At 36.2% G+C, this 18735-nt stretch overlaps 1 protein-coding gene across 1 annotated transcript in view; it reads right to left on the bottom strand.

Annotated features, from left to right (window-relative positions):
• Positions 1-488: 488 nt before the first annotated feature.
• LOC110458405 (gephyrin-like) overlaps positions 489-18735 on the bottom strand; it is a 71101-nt gene continuing 52854 nt past the window's right edge. Inside the window, exons 11-16 of the mRNA XM_021510088.1 lie at positions 18666-18721; positions 7202-7380; positions 6671-6824; positions 6255-6376; positions 1736-1823; positions 489-566 (exon numbers count right to left, since the gene is read on the bottom strand). Coding sequence (XP_021365763.1) covers positions 489-566; positions 1736-1823; positions 6255-6376; positions 6671-6824; positions 7202-7380; positions 18666-18721 — 677 coding nt within the window. The remainder of the gene's footprint in view (positions 567-1735; positions 1824-6254; positions 6377-6670; positions 6825-7201; positions 7381-18665; positions 18722-18735) is intronic.

Genomic DNA, 18735 nt, shown 5'->3' with positions numbered 1-18735 from the left:
AATATATTGATAAATGTTTCATACATATAAATGTATGACACGGGTATGTAATGTGTGCGACTTACATTTCGCACATACACAATCATAACTATAGACGTGAATTTTATATATACGTATTATCTCATAGCCATTACATGTATAAGAAAGACGAAACTTTTTAAGGAATTTCATTCGAATAAAGGAAACTGACAATACTAATACACCTGGACTACAACATACAAAAAAATGCATATTTAACAAATGAACTCTCTTTTTCATGAAACAGCCTTTCACTTATACTTCTTAATCAATTGTCAATAAAATATGATATTTTGAAACATACTCTATACTGAATGAAGCAGTACATATTCATAATGGGTACATTGTATATACATATATCTATAAAATCAAACATGGATTCGGCAATGTAAATCTAAACAACATTATGATTTAGACTTAAGTCTAAATTGATTAATGATCACAGAACCTCAATAAACGATAAGTAAATCTTACCCTGGCTTCATAAAAACTCGTCCAAAATGTATTTTAGCTTTGAAGTCTGTCTGCAAAACGTGTCTTAACAGGTCCTGAAATAGAATAAAAAATACAATATCGCTTAGGTTAACAACATTTTTGCTGACAAAATGTTTAGAATAGTTACGTGAAAAAACTGACGGAACGTAATATCAAAAAAGAGAATCAATCGATATTGCCTTAACAACCTAAAAGTTTAGGAAAATGTAAACTAGAATTCCAACATCAGTGCTGGATCATGACACGATCACCAACAACGGTAGATCATAACTAAGATAACTTTGATCACAAGCCAATCAGGGCGACTCCTGTTATTTTCAATAGATATATTACTGTAATTGGTGCGCTATAAAATACGTCTGTATCGCGACCAGTTTATAGACGGGGAATGTATAAACCATTTATTATTCCTTGTGTCATAGTCCTAAACATTCCTTTTATCAACATATTTCGATATTTCACTGGCAAATACGTGGTAAATTTTCGCTATCTCAGCATTTTTTATATGCTCGGTGTTATATCAAATCACGAGTCGTTCAGTAAATTCAACATGACATGTACATTCATGTAAGATAATTTATATAGGATGTATCTATATGATGTATCTTTATTGAACAGTTATATCCTTTACATATGATGTATCTTTATTGAACAGTTATATCCTTTACATATGATGTATCTTTATTGAACAGTTATATCCTTTACATATGATGTATCTTTAATGAACAGAGCACGCAGACGTAAAATAAGTGATAATATACAGCATCTCACAACGTTTTATAAAACTATGAAAATCATATAGGTAATACATAAAATGGACATTTAGAGTTCAACCATAAGTACATTCATTCATAGGTAAATTAGTTTATTTAAGATGCATAAACGTTCTTCTTATGTTATTGCAATGTATGTATGTGCAGGCTTCAGTTTATATCTGCCCATGCACTCCAGATACAGCGTCATTACGACAGGGGCAGTAAGAGTGGATAAGTCCCGTCATATGTGGTTCGCACCAACAGTGGTAAATCCTGTTCTGACATCCAAAACCACAAAACATCGAAACATGTTCGACCGGCATGCTAAACAAGGTCTATTCATACAATCAAATAGTATGTAGTCATTGATTAATTGACATATATGTCTGTAATGTATGATATTTTAATATGTATGGGGTTTAGAAATTTGGTGATTGATAAAATCCACAGTAGACACAGTAAGTTACCTTCTCTCCCATAGATACGCCACCCGAGGTTACGATGACATCGACCTTCTCAAGCGATGATTTCACCAACTTCAGAAGGCTATCAGGACTACAACAATAGAGAAGGATATTAAAACAAGACACCTCAACAACGCAAATGTCACCTTATTTAAACTTCACACAATCTACTATCTCCTCCTGACCGAATTGTTCACCATACAGCTGTCAACATGTGTCGTCTGCCAGGCTGTTTAATATTCCCCACAGTGTGTCTGAAGGGTGCGTAAGTGTGTTGGGTTGAAGTGGCAATGCAGAAGTTGTCAAAGTGTCTACATTTCTAAGTGGAATAGCCTCACCCTTCCCAAGAGTTGTCTCTGTTTGAATGAGCATCCTACATCCTCGAATTCATTTACTGATGAGTGGGTTTTCACAAGTTACAATGTAGATCGTGACGTATTCTCTACATTTTCCTTGTCGATTCATATGATATGCACATGTAAATTTAGTACAGACTCTCAATTATAAGCATTTATTTATTTATTTGAGTGTTCATTTCCCCTTTTAATTATAGTTTTCACTACTGTGTATTTACTGTATCGTTATGTTTATTACGATAGAGAATCGGTGATGCATACATCTCTTCCTGTGTTTTATTGTAACGTTACACATTGGGTAGGCAATCAAGAGTACCATTAAGTGTGGTCGAAAACAAAGTAAAATAGAAACTTTAAACCAGCAAAGTGTCGCTTAGACATACTTAATCAAAATGAAATAGTCTTTTAAGACTCGTTTGTATAAAACCAGCAGAAATAAGTTTTTATTATAACGAGAACCGTTACACAAGTCCCACAAGCTGCGTTAATAGTCGCGAATAATTCCACAGAAAGAGCTCGTATTACCCGTATACTCCTTCATACAAAATATAAGCCAACTAGACGATTTCTAAACTTCGACTTATTAGAAGCAAATTTGGGAATGCAAATCTTGTTACAACGTAATTTGAATTATATGCAGACTTGCAGTCCTTAAATAAAACTGTACATAGGCTGAGTAAAATAAATCAGTATCTAAATTTTGACCAGTCGGAAACAAGTTAACGGCGGGGATTTGTTACACGCAGAGATTGTCGCATAAACATCCCTTTCACAAATGTTCATATTATCAAATTTTACACTCAAATTTGCCAATCAGAAGCTGCGGTGGCCATGTTTGATGAGCAATCGGAAATTGAAACATGTTAGACAGATATACGCATACCTACCAATGTTCATGTCAACTGTCAATAGTTCCTGCAAGTGGTCTTTGAGAAAACGTCAGGAAATACAATTTTGCAAAAACAATTAGAAGGAAAAAAAAGAAAGAAGAATAAAAAGAAGTTCAATTTGTAATGAGAACCATTCCAGAAGTCCCCAAACTGCCCCCGTAGTGGCAATGATGCATCAGAAAAAAATTACAAAGCCATATATTACATGTTCACGTTTATACGAAATGTGAGTCACAGCAGACTTTATCTAAATTTTGACCTATAAGCATACGGTAGCAATTGTGCCCAGTCAAACAACTGCAATCGCTAATCTGATGTTGGGTTCATAGTACACAATTAAATAACTACATACTCAATCTGATCAAAGGAGTCAATACAATGTATCTAATATTGACCAATCAGATGCCATTGCTGATGAGTTGATGAAAAAAAACAATTTCTTGAATAACTAAACCCGTCCATCAATACTCATGCGATTCTTCATAGGAATCCGCCTGATAGTTTCCGGCAAAATGTTGGGCCAGCTCCTGACCAATTAAACGTCGCGGCGGCCATCTTACATAAAAAAAACCTGTGTAAAAATAGGTTTCTTACACATTTAGGAACGCGCCCAACTCATGTAAAGTTCATTTGGATTATTCAACATGTAGTTTTTGTGAAAACGTCTAGATAAATTCAGGGCAGAGGAAGAATCATGTAAGTAAGGAGGTTAACATAATTGTTTTAGTGATTCAATAAGAAACGCAGGGAAAAAAATCACGTAAAATCAAAATTAACCGATTGGACTTGTTCGCGTGCTGACTCTTTAACTGATCGGGGTGTGGAAATTTTCGCTTTGGCAATTGTTCTTATATCAAAATATTCTATATATCAATAATCTATGAAATGTTTTAATTAATAATCACGTGTTTGTATATTCCTTTTAATTTATCATACGCAAAAATACGAGCATTTTGACATCGCGAAACTTCCACTTCACACAGTTTTTCCCACTTCGTTACGGGGATAATAATTAATAATCGTCGAAGTTAATCTAGGGATATTTTCCCCGATAAAATGTTTATATTGATATAGAGATGAATATCTGTACCGTGGAGGTGTTATAACGACACAGGCAGAACAAAAAAAAAGCTTTACCTACAAAAGGACCGTATTTTTTAAAACCAGACTGATTAAATAAATTGCAACGATTTCCTGAAATAATTCATTCTGGTACAAATAGACATCTTTTTAAGAGATCACGCCGTCCGCAATACTAGACTAAACAGTTATATCGTTTACCTAAATCACACCACAACATATATCTTTTGATGAACCGATAAACCATTCAGTACATGTTCTAGTGATTCATTAATGACATTTTTTTGTGTACAAAATCATCTAGATAGGCCGTGATTTTTCGGACACTTCAGATAAGGTCTGCGGTAGTTTTAATCACGAATGCTGTTTCTTTGTATAATATGAAAGTCGATGTGTTTCTCGCGCTCATACGGGTGCTTTGTGTTGTTCTGTTGTCACAATTCCAGTTTTTGCGTTGACACGAGATTACTTTGATCGACCTAAACTTACATGGTGGGTGTCGCCGATGAAGCACACGACGCTTACCCTTCTGGAAATCCTGTTCTTATTCGCTTGGTTACTTTTAAAGATTTCCATGTTAATCTATCCTTTGTTTCCGGTAAACTGTTGTTTATGAAAAGATCAGCCTTTATGCCGACGTGGACCATTATGATAGCTAATATACAAGGTTTTTTTATTATTCATAGTACATATATTAATTCCCTTTTCTAATTTGTGTCTTTGAATATGTCCTATTAGAGGGCTTTTTGAACCTTAAAGCAAATAAAATGCTGAATATATTGAGGAGAAAACCAATTCTCTTTTCCACCTGACTTCTTGAATGAAAAGACACTTTTCAGAGCCTCGTTTCCGAACCAGGTTCTTTTGCTTTCAAAACCCTTTCTTCTTATTGACAACAATTTCTCACTAACCACTGTTTAAAGTTAACCAAGCTTTGAGCGACCAGGTTTTGGTCTGTTATCTCTAGGACCTGCACATTTACAAATATTACGCCTAATATTATATCAACTCACATTGGTAATTATAACTGATCCTAATACAGATGTTTTGTTACAATTGTTGAGGTAAATCTTCGCTACAGATTGTGGGGTAGGAAGGAAAATCATAAATCAATATCTAAGTGTATGAACCTTGAAATCGTAGGTAGAGACATTATCCAGTTATTGATCACATTCTAAAAAATCACAGCTTGAAAGGACAGTGTTTATCAAGAGAATTTTTGAAAAAGTGCGAACGCAAAATTGTACAATAAGTACAAAGGAAAATTACAATGATCACATATATCAATACGCGATAAATCTTACATAAAATGACTAACACTGTTCAAAGAAGTCAAACCATGACAGAAGAGTAGAACAGCTATGTCGTTGTGATGCCGAAAATACCGAAAGTAAAGAACGCGTGAATACACCAGATGAAGCAGCAGCCAGCAATTGTAATAATACGTCTTTAGTATAGACTTAAAACATGTACCATATCACGGCATGTTCCAATGTCGTTCTCGGGAAGATATCCCGTATGTAATGCTCAATATCAAATGCTTACGATAAAATGTAAATGAAGCATTGCTTGCCCAATTTTCTTAAATAAAACTGTATTTCCAACATTTATTTTAACCACCAAAATTTGCATTTGTGAGCAACCGCTCTGCCAGTATGTTAGATATATTAACAACATGTGTCTCTATAGTGTTAAAGTGTTAAAGTTTTCAAAGGGTATCTTACTTGGTTATGCTTAAGGGTGTGTGAAATCGGTTATCATTTGACTACATTGTACAATAAGGATGTTTGTTAACAATCACGTCTTAGATATCAGCCAGAGTGGGTGGATGAGTTTCTGTCCCAATACGTCTGGCGTGTTTGCAAATGTCATGTCATTTCACCTGTCACGTTGTGTGTTAGCAAAATTGCATTAAACACAAGGGGTGTTTAATGCAATTTTGTTCTAACGCATAGCCCAAGCAAGTACAAATATTCATCTCCCTGACACGAACATGAATTGCATTAGCGTATACGCCCACAGACAAAGTCGGAGTCTGTTTAAGCACACCTGTCCGTAGACATGACCGTAGCTGCTTAAACGTATATCTTTTTAGCAAACCATTATATTTTTAAACGTACATGGCCTTAGACACTTCCAAATATATGTATGTATGTGAAGCTGCTATTGGACAGCCTTGAGGTTATTCATGCGTACCTGTCTTTCGCCACGCCAAGGTCGATAACAGGGAAGTTATGCTCCTGTAGTTGAGCTATCAGGGTGGTCCTGTTGCTGTCCCGAATCTTCCCCTCTTTCAACGCCTCGTCCGGTTCCAGCAACTGTCCAAACATTCAATGGCCAGTTTATACAAAGAATATTTTATCGGCCTATATTTCTCTATTGGGTTGTGTATGATTTGTTTGTGAGAATGATTCTTAAAATTGTAAAAAGCGTTCAGCCACAATTTATTCCCATAACAATGCAAGGCAGTAGCCTCTAGTTTTAAATATCACTATTTCCGAAAGGAGTTATAATGCCAATTTTACCACCCTGGTACACTTCTTTCAGTTCACATTCTCTTTAAGTTATGTAATATCCATATTTGTATATTTTTATGTAATATTCGTGCTTACCTCATTTCCAGTGGACATGACTCCGACAACCGGTTGTTTGAAGCATTTTACGTGTGTTACACCTACAGTGGCTAACAGTCCCAATTCGGAAGGACTTAGCTTCTGACCCTTACACAACACCTTTTCTCCCTCTGCGATGTCGGACCCCACGGGTCTGTAAGTTAAATTAGAACACTTAGTAACAAGGAGTTAGTACTTATTCAGTTTGAAGTAACTTATCTAAGGAAATATAGAAACTTATTTCTTCTATATGAAATCATGGGCTGAAAATATGTGCATATTCTGCATTGGATCATACAATGGGTTTGTATAATAATTTTGATAAAGGTATATGTGCTTAAGCACTATTGCTTTGTAAACTTGTTGTTTCATATATTCATCATAGAGTATGTGCATATTCTTCATTAGACCATACAATTGGTTTACATGATAATTTTGGTAAAATGTTTTTTTTACCTAAAAACTCTATACTTTACAAACTTGCTGTTAATAATTCACATCGAATGTCTTCTAATTTAGTTGACGACTCACCTGATGTCCTGACCCACTTTAGGTGGTTTCATTATTTTGATTTCCAGTTCTGTACGTCCTTCATCTGCATGTCGTTCTAACAGAGTATCCTCAACTTGAACCACGGCGTCTGCCCCCACAGGGAGGGGTGCTCCGGTGTTGATACGCACACAGTAGCCCGACACTACACTGCCCTCCGGCTGTAAAACAAAAGACATCAACATAATACAATTATAAAAGTGACATAGCATCCGTGCATTAACTTTCAACTGTCGCACGAAATGATAAAGTGTGAGAGAGCTTTTGTGGCACACAGTTTATAAGTTTGGGGAATTAGCTCAAACATGCATCAACAGCATCGGCAACAAATCTTCTTTTCCGACATTTTATTTCAAGGCGTGAAAAAATTACAAAAACAAATTAAATTCCGGAACTCCGGTAAGTTCTAGACATCCACTCTGTATCCCAGTAATAATAGCTGTACATCACAAAAGAATACATTGATGTAATATAGTTGAAATTAATCAATGTTTGAAAAATGAAAAAAAATATGCGAAAAATAGGTTGTGCTACATCATTTTTACGAGTCTTTCAATGTCATTGATGTATATTAGCATTCTTTCAGCCAAACATTGATGGGAATCATAACAGCTATATATTGCGCATTTGTCAAATCACCATGCGACTGAAATGGTTACATACTAAAAGCAGAACTAGTTTTACTCTCATTAAATCAGAATGTGTTCACTTTTGGCTTTAAAGAGTAATCTTTACCTAGCAATGGCTCATGGTATCATTCTTAACTGTGTATGAGGGTAACTCTCTACTAGTGAAGCAGGTGTGCATAAAATCTCAAAATTATAACATCGACGTGTCTTCAATAATAAAGAAGCTGAGGTCGTTCTAGGTTATTTGAAATTTGTCCTTTAACAGTGACACTGACTTTGGCTTTGGGTGGAGAAGCTTAAAAGGAAGCAACACAACGTACAGTGGTAATGTACCATAGCTACTTTTGTGATACCTCCATTTATGTTGAGGATAAAACTGGTACCAGGGAATGCATATGTGTTACCTTCGAACTTCGAGATTGAGCTTGACCTTAGCTTCATGTACCTGAAAATGTTATGTTTTTAAAAGTTCACGTGGGAGCGATTATTTGTGATGTACAGTTTTACGAACGTATCTATTGTAACTAGGAGTTAAAGGCTGAAAGAAGGAACGTGCTGAACGGACGTTCGGACATGGACATAACAATTAATATATTTTGAAGGACTCAGTGACAACGCTGCAAAGACTGATAACGTATGGGGGAAAATTTATGAAGTACACGGGTCGAACACTTACATAGCGTTGTTATTTTCAAATTAAATAAAACAATTGTTGTAAATATAAGACCAAAAAGATTAGGTAAATTGCAAAACCACCAATGCTTCTGCTAAAACGAAAACCTAAATAATCTTTTTGAGACATCATAGGGAAGGTGAAATAAGTTTTTAATAGAACAATCTTATACCAATTTGAAGAGTACAACCATCTTACTGTGATACGAATATATGAATATAATGTATCCTAAATAATACGTAATGGTCCATTAATACAATAACATGTAGATAACACGGGGCTTAGCTGTAGAACATTGATAAAACAGTAGGGGGATATCACGAAAGACTATATAGAAAATGGTAGGCAAATGTCGCCCAACTGACATCTCGGAATAGGTGCAGGAAGAGCTTACTTTATTTTGTAAACTGTATACTTAATTCCTGAGTCATGCTTTGGACGTTCGTTTCTATATCTCGAAGAGCTATATAATATTTGAGGATATACAAATATACATATACAATCTGACCCAATTGTTTGAACATCTAATGGGACTAGCCAAATGGTGGAGCAACTTTCTCACAATAATGGGTAAGAACAAACTCAACACTCCCGAATTATTGGTTGTCTATAAAAAAAACATGTTAGAAGTTTTTTAAGGCAATCACTCTCTGCTCTACTGCTAAACAGACATTTTTGCTATTCCGTAAACCCCGAAATACGTTTTATGCACTACGTTACAGTTCGGCCGACAGAAATCAATGTTGTAATTCCACAGTAAACTCTGTGTGGCAGCACCTGTCTCCCATATGTTGTTAAACATTTCAAAAGTATCAACAAACCAGGCCTGTAGTAATAACATGTTATCTAAGTCGGAGAAACTCCATCACTGCAAAGAATTTCCCCATCACGTAACGGCAAAATAAATTTGTGCGAGGTCTTGTTGCCGTTCGTGAAAACTAACACACTATTTAGACTACCCTCCACGAACTGGAGTCAAAAGAATCAAACTCTTAATTGTTATCCTTTTTAAGTGACTATCACATATCCTTTCCCCTTGATATTCAGAATAAAACCAGATCCATGTCGTTTATTTTCTAACAAATACCAAGAGACGAACTGTCAATGGCAGCACGCATGGGAAACGCACGCAAGTTCATTATAAACATTTCCACAGTTGTTCTACAACAATGAATACGACAGCTGACAAAGGTTCCCGCGTAACTATGTAAAAACTGGTCATGCTTATGATCCTTAGTAGTACTTATTGACTTTGAGCAGAACTTTAAAAGATTTTAAATGTGATTAGTGACGAATTTTATAAAGGTAAATTGCAATGTTGAAGAAGACTTTTGTGCTGATAAGTACCGTAGCAAGTCCGTGTCAGTCCATTTGGAATACCAAGAAATCAAAAGCGACTTGTACTCTATAGCTTCCAGAACCTGTATTTTGTAATTATGGGGGAATATAATATATGCTACACTTTATTCAAACTGACCTTATGAAGCAAAACGAGGATGCTTAAAATACCCTATTAGTTTAACAGAGAAAGAAAATTACAAAAGAAACCTTTTTAACGTCCACCACCGACACCAATTGTGATGCAGGATCACACAATAGAAAATGAGCACAAGCTACCAGCCGGTAGCTTTGTCAGGTAATACATTGGTAGTAAAATTCAGATGAAAGGAAATGGACGAACTCGAAATACAAACATTTGTAGTATTGCAATAAGTGCAGCAGAGCAAATGTACTTTTTCGATCAACCCTAAAACAGAGCAAAGACAGATGTCTTTAAAAACAGGATGGAGACTACTCAAACCCTAAGACAAATACAGCAAGAAACTTTCACATTTAATGTATTAAATGTAAACTGTGTTTATGCAACACAACTTATGAAACAAGTTATTACAACTTATATCAATCACTCTTGTTGGCCCGGGTGTTAGCGCCGGGGAGGAGGTCCTCTTGCTCCCTTAGAAACCCACGTTGTCGGGCAGGTGACCCCAAATATGTCCACATCCACTCGAGGAATCGAACCCCGGCCGCATAGGTGAAAACGTGAGTGCGTTATCCAATGCACCACCTAACTTCCACATAGGATAAGGCCACTGTGTATCCCCTGAATCCGTAGGAGACTGCTTTAGTTGTGATTATCCCCATCGACACGAATAGCAAACACGCTATCGTTTAACAGCCCGTGTTATCATAATGGTAATTGATTAAGGTTACAAAATGTATCCTTACTTACACGCGTCGTCATCAATGATCTTAATCAATAATAAACAATGTTATATTAACAATTCATCAGTTTTCTGAAATAATATAGAATAACGATATACACAACGTTCTCCTGTCACGCAGACAATTTCACTCACCAAACATTGTATGTTTACGACATTAAATTGATGCTTTTTAATCATGCATTTGTCATTGACATTCTACATCACAGAAATTAAAAACGCCTAATTATCCAGACATTCGATTATAAAGAGGACGGACACGGGAAGACAATAAATCATTCATCTACCGGATATTATCTAAGCTTCGTGTGAATTATACGTCGGAGAATAGCTTTACGCGCTTTAATAGTTCCTTTATACATGCAGCATTTAGAAATTCAAATTTAATGGTGATTTTGAGCGTATGCCATTTGAGTCGAAAACAATTAATTAGTGCCATTCAATTATTTAAATGTTACATGTTAGACCTGTGTGAAATAAGGATGAACAATTTGGCACGCGTGTCCAATAAAATTTCAAAACCACGACGTACTTCGTTTTGAAGTAAACTGTGATTATGTCTGACAAAGTAGTAAGTATATTAGTTAAAAGACCTTTCACCATAAGGTAAATGCAAAGTCATGGTAAATTATGCTTATACTCTTGTAGAAATCATATTTCGGCAAGACTGCGGTGATACATTTCCTTTTTTCTATCTTTCTTTCTTTCTTTCTCTTACGTGTGTGATTTTTGTGTATTAAGAAATAGTTAAAATATACCCAAAATTATTTCTAATGAAGAACTTCGAAATTTGTGATGATTTTCGTTTATCTTGTACTTGCGCTTACCAATTTGAATCCAAAACTTAAGCAAGCATTCAATGCAAATTAAGTTAAAATACTATTGTCTTTTAATAGCAAAAGAATTCGGATAACAGTTCGATGTAAGACACAACAGCGTACGTACAAAAGCTCATGTGTTTCTTTCGAATTTGGTAAAAACAAAAAAGTACTGTTACTAAATACGCGACAAAAAAACGCATGTGCACGAACACGCAACTGTCATATCCAAATTAGTCTCAATCGCGCACGTAATGTGCTTATAGCTCCTTAGTAAAGAACAAAACAGCTTCATCTACGGCTTTAACGTATATAACTTTTGATGGAAGTGTACACTAATTACCTGTGTGTCTACATATATATATAAAAAAAAGTATCCTCAGCCCCTAGTTCCATAGGCGTTGGTGAGAACGTACGGCGGTTATCAAAGCGTCACTAACTCTTTGATCCAGTGTTAGAAAGATTCTCCTCCAAGTCTGTCAAAGAACATCAATGGTCTGTCTACACAGGCCTAACAAGATGCAATTTAAAGGCTAATGTTCCTATTTATGCAACTCTCTCGTAAACCAAGCTACAGATGACACCATGGACATATTAATTAAACATTAATTCATATAAATCCTCATAATATGAGATATCGTCTTTATATATACACGATCTCTAATCAGTTTCTATTGCGTTACAGATTTATGATTCCATATTTACTGTCTTCAATGTGACGTCACCATGTCCTTACCTCATATCTATTGTCTTAACTATGTCGTCACAATTGTGGCATTGGTTCATTCACTACGTCACAAAGTAGTCACGTGCTCAATACAATGTCACCATTTCCAACCGATCAATATCAAGGACGATTGTTATCACAAGATACCAAAATTTATAAGTACTAATTCATATTTATGAATGCCAGATGTACTTCGTATAGAAAACCTTTTAAATAATTCTACATATGACCTATACGGGGACTTCAAGAGAGCCACCAAAGATCAGACAATCTGCTTGCATGTTCAAACATATTTTGGAACAAAAAACATGAAAACTTCAATTGTAAAGCTAATAAACACGTCATTGTAAAATGCGTTTCTGGAGTTAATCTGCGGTACGGCTTTGCTTTATCACTACAATGTATAGTTGATCGCGAAACGCCAGAGGACATAACCCGGCAGTTATCCAAGTGATTAAATTACTGAAATTATACATTCAGGACATAGTGTAAGCAACTTGTACCACTTAACTAAACATAAATCAATTGTCTACAGGAGTAAGGTTCTCCGTGTCTAGTTTTCCACCATTATCAGCCTTCGCTTGGGATCCACCGGAACGCCATATTCGTTTGATCGTCATTATTTGTGAAATGTACTTAAACATACCAGTGTCAGAAGGGAAAAGCATCATAACCAGTCTCCGTTTGCGCAGAAATGTCTTAATTATATGAAGCTCTAATTATGCAAACGATTTGTACCTATCAACGATTAACACCAACGCCTGTAGGTTTGTACGGCCAACTCGAGACGGGATATAAGTTCTGAGGACGATGATGTTGATGCATTATTCTCAAACTCACATGCACGGAGGCACTACAGAGTACAGATATATAAAGATCTCAAATAAATGTGTAGATCAATGTTTGTCTAGTGTAAACAACACTTAGAGCATGATGTAAAAAACTGTTGTCGTTTTTAATTCTTCCAGTAGAGATGTACTATTAAAATCAATATAAGTAAGTGATCAGGTACATTTCAACAACAAAAAACACACATATATACATAAAACAAAGAATCTACAGGAAAAAACGAAAAGAAATTGCATCTAAGCCATCGCAAGTGATAAGCATCCTTTAAGAAACATACATGTAAGCCATGCAAGTTTAGCTGATGAAAGACAAGAAGTTAGTTGGTAACTGACCTAAACCAATCTTCTTAACCAAAGATCAGATGGGCCTGACACTCAACCAAACTTCTTAACCTGGACAGTCAAGAGGAAAATGTAGGTCAGAACCAGCATCTGAAGCATCGCATGTGATAAGCATCCTTAGATGCATAAGCCATGCAAGTTTAGTTAATGTACAACAGGTAGTTACTTAGCAACTGACCTTAACCAAACTTTTTAACCTGGTCTCTGAAGCAAAAAATGCAGGTCAGAACCAGCATCCGAAGCATCGCATCTGATAAGCATCCTAGGATACATAAGCCATGCAAGTTTAGTTGATGTAAAACAAGCAGTTACTTAGTAACTGACCTTAACCAAACTTCTTAACCTGGTCACCGAGGCAAAAAATGTAGGTCATAACCAGCATCCGAAGCATCGCATGTGATAAGCATCCTTAGATACATAAGCCATGCAAATGTAGTTGATGTAGGACAAGTAGTTACTTGGTAAGTGACCTAAACCAATCTTTTTAACCATAGTGCAGCTTGTGTCTGACCACAACAAAGCTTCTTAACCTTGTCTGTCAAGCGGAAAATGTAGGTTAGAAGCAGAATCTGAAAAATTGCATGTGATTAGCATCCTTAGATACGTAACCCATGCAAGTTTAGTTGATGTGGGATAATAAATAACTTGAAAACTGAGCTTAACCAAGTTTCCTAACATTAGTGCAAACAGACGGACGGACGGGAATTGCCAATCTATTCGGCCAAAAATACACTCAACTTCCGAACTAAATAAGTTTTAGAGAGGATTCATTCTAGGTTTTCTGAAAATCTTGTTCTTGGAAAAGACAAACATGTTTGAATGCCGACTATAGCTCGTCGGCTTCGCCCATGTGTTAAAAAAACCCAGCCGTATTTATTTAGCCTGTTAAATACTAAACAGATCTTCGTAAACACTGTGCTTTTTCCCTAAAGTATCGGGAAAATGTAGTAAAGTCTTCTATTAAGGAACTATGCCAGTACCCATACAACAACAGACTTTGTGACCCTGACCCAGGCGGTGCGGACTACATCAAGGGCCATACATAATACCAACGTGACAGGGGGAGGACGCTTCTAGTACACAGAAACGATATTTTACACAAAACTTGATCAATCATGCACGTGCGTTGCATTTTCTTTCCAAGCTGACGCAAGGATATGTATTCCATGCTCGGGCGCCCTTTGGGAAAATGAAGACGTAAGTGACATCTGTCGACAGTTATTTAAAATGGGTCAAGGAGTCCATCACGGTCGATAGTGACAGGTGTTCAAGATGTACAGTCTAGTTATAAAAGGTACACTTGTTTATCTCAATCTTAAAACAGAACATCACATTATATACAATAATATATGTTGCTTGGACAATTACATATACGTATTAAAGCAACAATACCTAAGTCTAAGTGTCGTATTTTAATTTAAATAGCAATGCACTGCACTAAATCCATTATTGCCTTCAAAGGGCACGATGGTCTTATATAATTGCTTGTTACTTCCAATAAAGTAGTATATGTTCGTAGAATATATTTCTGCACCGGCTTTCAAAAACGTTTAAGTAATCTAAAGGGAAAGCATAAACCAAGTAAGCGACATCCATTTGATCTATTGGAGTAGTCTTCCTCCTAAGGTATCCATGTATAAAGTTAGCGCACTGTTGCATTTCTACTCTAAAAATAAGCGAGGTAATCGCAAAGTCTAATCCAAGTATGCTAACAGGAACGTAAAGGTCAAGGTAACCCACATATGAAACATTGCTGTAGTTCCTAACAAGACGAAAATTGATAAATTTTAGACTTCTAATATTCCAGAGGAGAAACTTAACGCAAGGTCTAACAAAATGCATATGACCGTTTCATATCCTACTCCGTATCGGCCCAAGAGTTATGTTTTTTGTATCCGTACCTGTAATAACCGGGAGATAATTATAAAAGACAGATAAAATTGGTCATAGGACAGATCCTTGTGCAATGCCATTGCTCACTTTCTTCAAGCATGACGTATTTCCATTTACCGTTACTTTTTTTGCATCTTTTAATCTAGCTCGTAACTTTCCAGGTGAATCAATAAATGCTCTATTTATGGATAAGTCGATGGCTGGCGGAGGACTTGTCAAACGCCTTCATAAAGTCACAATAAAGTACATCAAAGCACCCTTCTGTATCAAGTATTTCCATCCAGTCACCAATTACTTGGTCTGCATGTGCTTAATTATGGTTTCTCATACTATTTTTGCGAATAACCTGCAACATATACACTTTAAACTAACCCTCGCTGGTCTTTGGTCTCCCTTTTTGAAAATGGCTGTGACATTGCTTTCTTCCATTCTTCAAGAACTGCTTCAGTTTGTATTGAAGTGTTGAAGATAATTGACAGTGTCAGACTGATGACAGAGCTTAGTTCCTTAAGTTCTCGTGGTTGAAGGTTTCATATGAGTTTGAGATGGTTTCTGAATACAGATTAATATTGATTGTGCACAATACAAGTTTGAGGTGTGATTTTTTTCGTATTGAATCGAAAGCTAAACGGATATGACGGGTCGGGGGATATCGCGCGTGCAGTGCAGATAGTGCGCGTCCTGAGCGGCTGTGGCACGATATGGATTGGTCTAGGATATAGCCGATGCACAGTAAGCAGTATCACACATGGTAAACAACCCACGGATAAGTATACAATACTTAGTGAAGTGTTCGACAAAAAATATCAACACATAACGTTTAATGTATGTTTGACTTCTAATATTGTATAACATATAATACGATAACATGAATAATGTGACTATCGACATATAAAACAAATGGAGTGGTCCGTGTAGTGTGTCTTGGATGAATTACCTACATGTGTGATGTAGCCTTACGCGTACAAAAGGATTCTAAACGTTCCAAAATACATTCAAGGTAAACTAGCACATCGTTTTTTTTGTGAAACGTAAACGAGGCATCACGTGACAAATGTTAAATATAAATATAAACTTTATCTATTTTACAGCAATTATGAAACAACCTATTTCAGCTTATAGTATAACTCTTGTTTGCCCGGATGTTAGCACGCGAGGGTCTTAGTGTGGGAGGAAACCGGAGTGCCCAGAGAAAACCCACGTGGTCAAACAGGTGACCCAATACCTTTTTGTGTCCGATGAGGGAATCGAACCCCGGTCGCCTTGGTGAAAGGCAAGTGCGCTATCCACTGTGACACCCGACCACCCCCAAAAAAACCAAATATCAATATGCACAATAATACACTCTAATGTAAATAATAAGTTTATCTAAGTGAGGTTGTCTTATATGCTCTGAGGAAGACAAGAAAGCACGTTCAATTACATATCCGTGTAGTAGAGTAGGTATAATCAAATTGTGTTGGTATAATGTGGTCGAATATATAAAACAGGATTTGAAAATGTTTGAAGCTGTCATTTGTTTTTTTCCCAATATCTATTCATCCTGTTTTATATTCCACCATAAAACACGCACCAGGGATGATTATATCTTACATATGCTTAATTGTACGTGCAGGTATACGTCTTATAATGAACAACTATTGTTTTACGTATGTTTTTGTTTCTCTATAGAATAACTGTACTCGATACATGTTATTCAGCTTGTGGCATTACAGCTAGTAAGATACTCACATGATGTTGAAATATGTCAGATACATCGAAATATTTATACTTAAAAATGTATTTTTTATCGTATCCTGTACGCGATATCCATTCAATCTAATCAAATTACAAACACATACATGATAACGTTCCTACCAACCAATGGAAAGAAGTGTAATGCTTGCTAAAGGCGGGCTGCATTTTAAGTGAGATGAAAAGATACTTAGATCATTGAAATTTGATTTCCAGAGCATATCAAACCAAAACATAATGTAAAGCCATTTCTGATATATACATTACTGCAAAATACATTAACAACGTTGAAAAAATGGGATCCCAACAATACCGTATTATGAAGACCAAGATCCATTCTGGATCATGCATTAACCAGACACTGCCAGATGGCTGACCGTTATCACAGACTTGATTTACGTACATAATAAGGATATATGTACTACATATGCTAGTCTTTTTATATAACATGTAATTTGGTTGATGAAAATCTGATAAACATGCTATCCCAGCATGTTGAATATGCAGATATGGAAAATAGTCCACCTACTGGTTAAATTACAATCAGAAAATACTTCACACCAAAACTAATATCAGATGCTCGCATCCTAATTAGCAGAAGGTCTGATGCAGGTAAAAAATATACGGAAACGTTACATTGTAAAACGATTCACATCAAACCAGATGGAAATACGTTAATCTGGTAAGCACATTTATGTCGACATGTTGGGATGAAATAAAGGAACTTGTCACGTCAGAATAGAGTGCAACACTGGTACTGGGGTCGTGGTAGTAACGGGCCTGTATAAACACAAGATGAATACTGAATGAATAAACACAAGTGCTTACAGAGGGGAAACTTTTACCAATGATGTTAATTTGTTAGGCATGAACCTGGGATGACTCAGGTATTTAAAAACCATCTCCTCCACACACTGAAGTACGCCATGACAAGGCATATGCTAACATAATATCTGGTGTTGTTGGAAGTTTACATCGAGTACTGAAAGTAGGACAGATGGAAGTAGTGTGGTGCATTTAACAGTCGCATAGGTAACGTATTGCTCAGTAATGCTACACTAAAAAAAGTGGGATACGAAAGACAGAACGAAACTTTTACAGAAAGCTAGCAAAATCTAAAGTGGTTGAAAACAGAACAAACAAATAAATATTTTAACATAAAACACTTGCCTTCAAATAATAACTTTGCGAACATTGAACTTCGGGCATTACCAGCTCATGTTTTATAGCATGCCCTGGTGCATGGCAAACACACTGCTTGTTTTTCTTACAAACCAATAATTTGGTATTTGGTTTCAAAACACCCCAACCACAACTATACCAGGCATCTATAAAATGCACGTGCTAGAAATTCCAACAAATCGTAGTAAAGCGAAATGGGGACTGTGCTCTTTGAAGTGATATTACTGTACGCAGCAGCGTTGGGTGCATGGTGAGTATGATGTCATGCCGGGACGCATTTGATTGGCCACATGGCAGGAACTTCGGACAAATGACTTTGACTCTACTCCCCTTACTTTACAGAGACGTTCATAGACAGAGTTAAAATATTGGCCTTACCACAGCTCCGGCGGTAGAATCTCCAGAAACCAGTCTGTTTCCTTCTCCATCTGATGCTGAAATGAAAGCA

This window comes from Mizuhopecten yessoensis, unplaced genomic scaffold (assembly GCF_002113885.1).
Source record: "Mizuhopecten yessoensis strain PY_sf001 unplaced genomic scaffold, ASM211388v2 scaffold9563, whole genome shotgun sequence".
NCBI lineage: Eukaryota > Metazoa > Mollusca > Bivalvia > Pectinida > Pectinidae > Mizuhopecten > Mizuhopecten yessoensis.
This window is presented reverse-complemented; position numbering and strand designations above follow the sequence as displayed.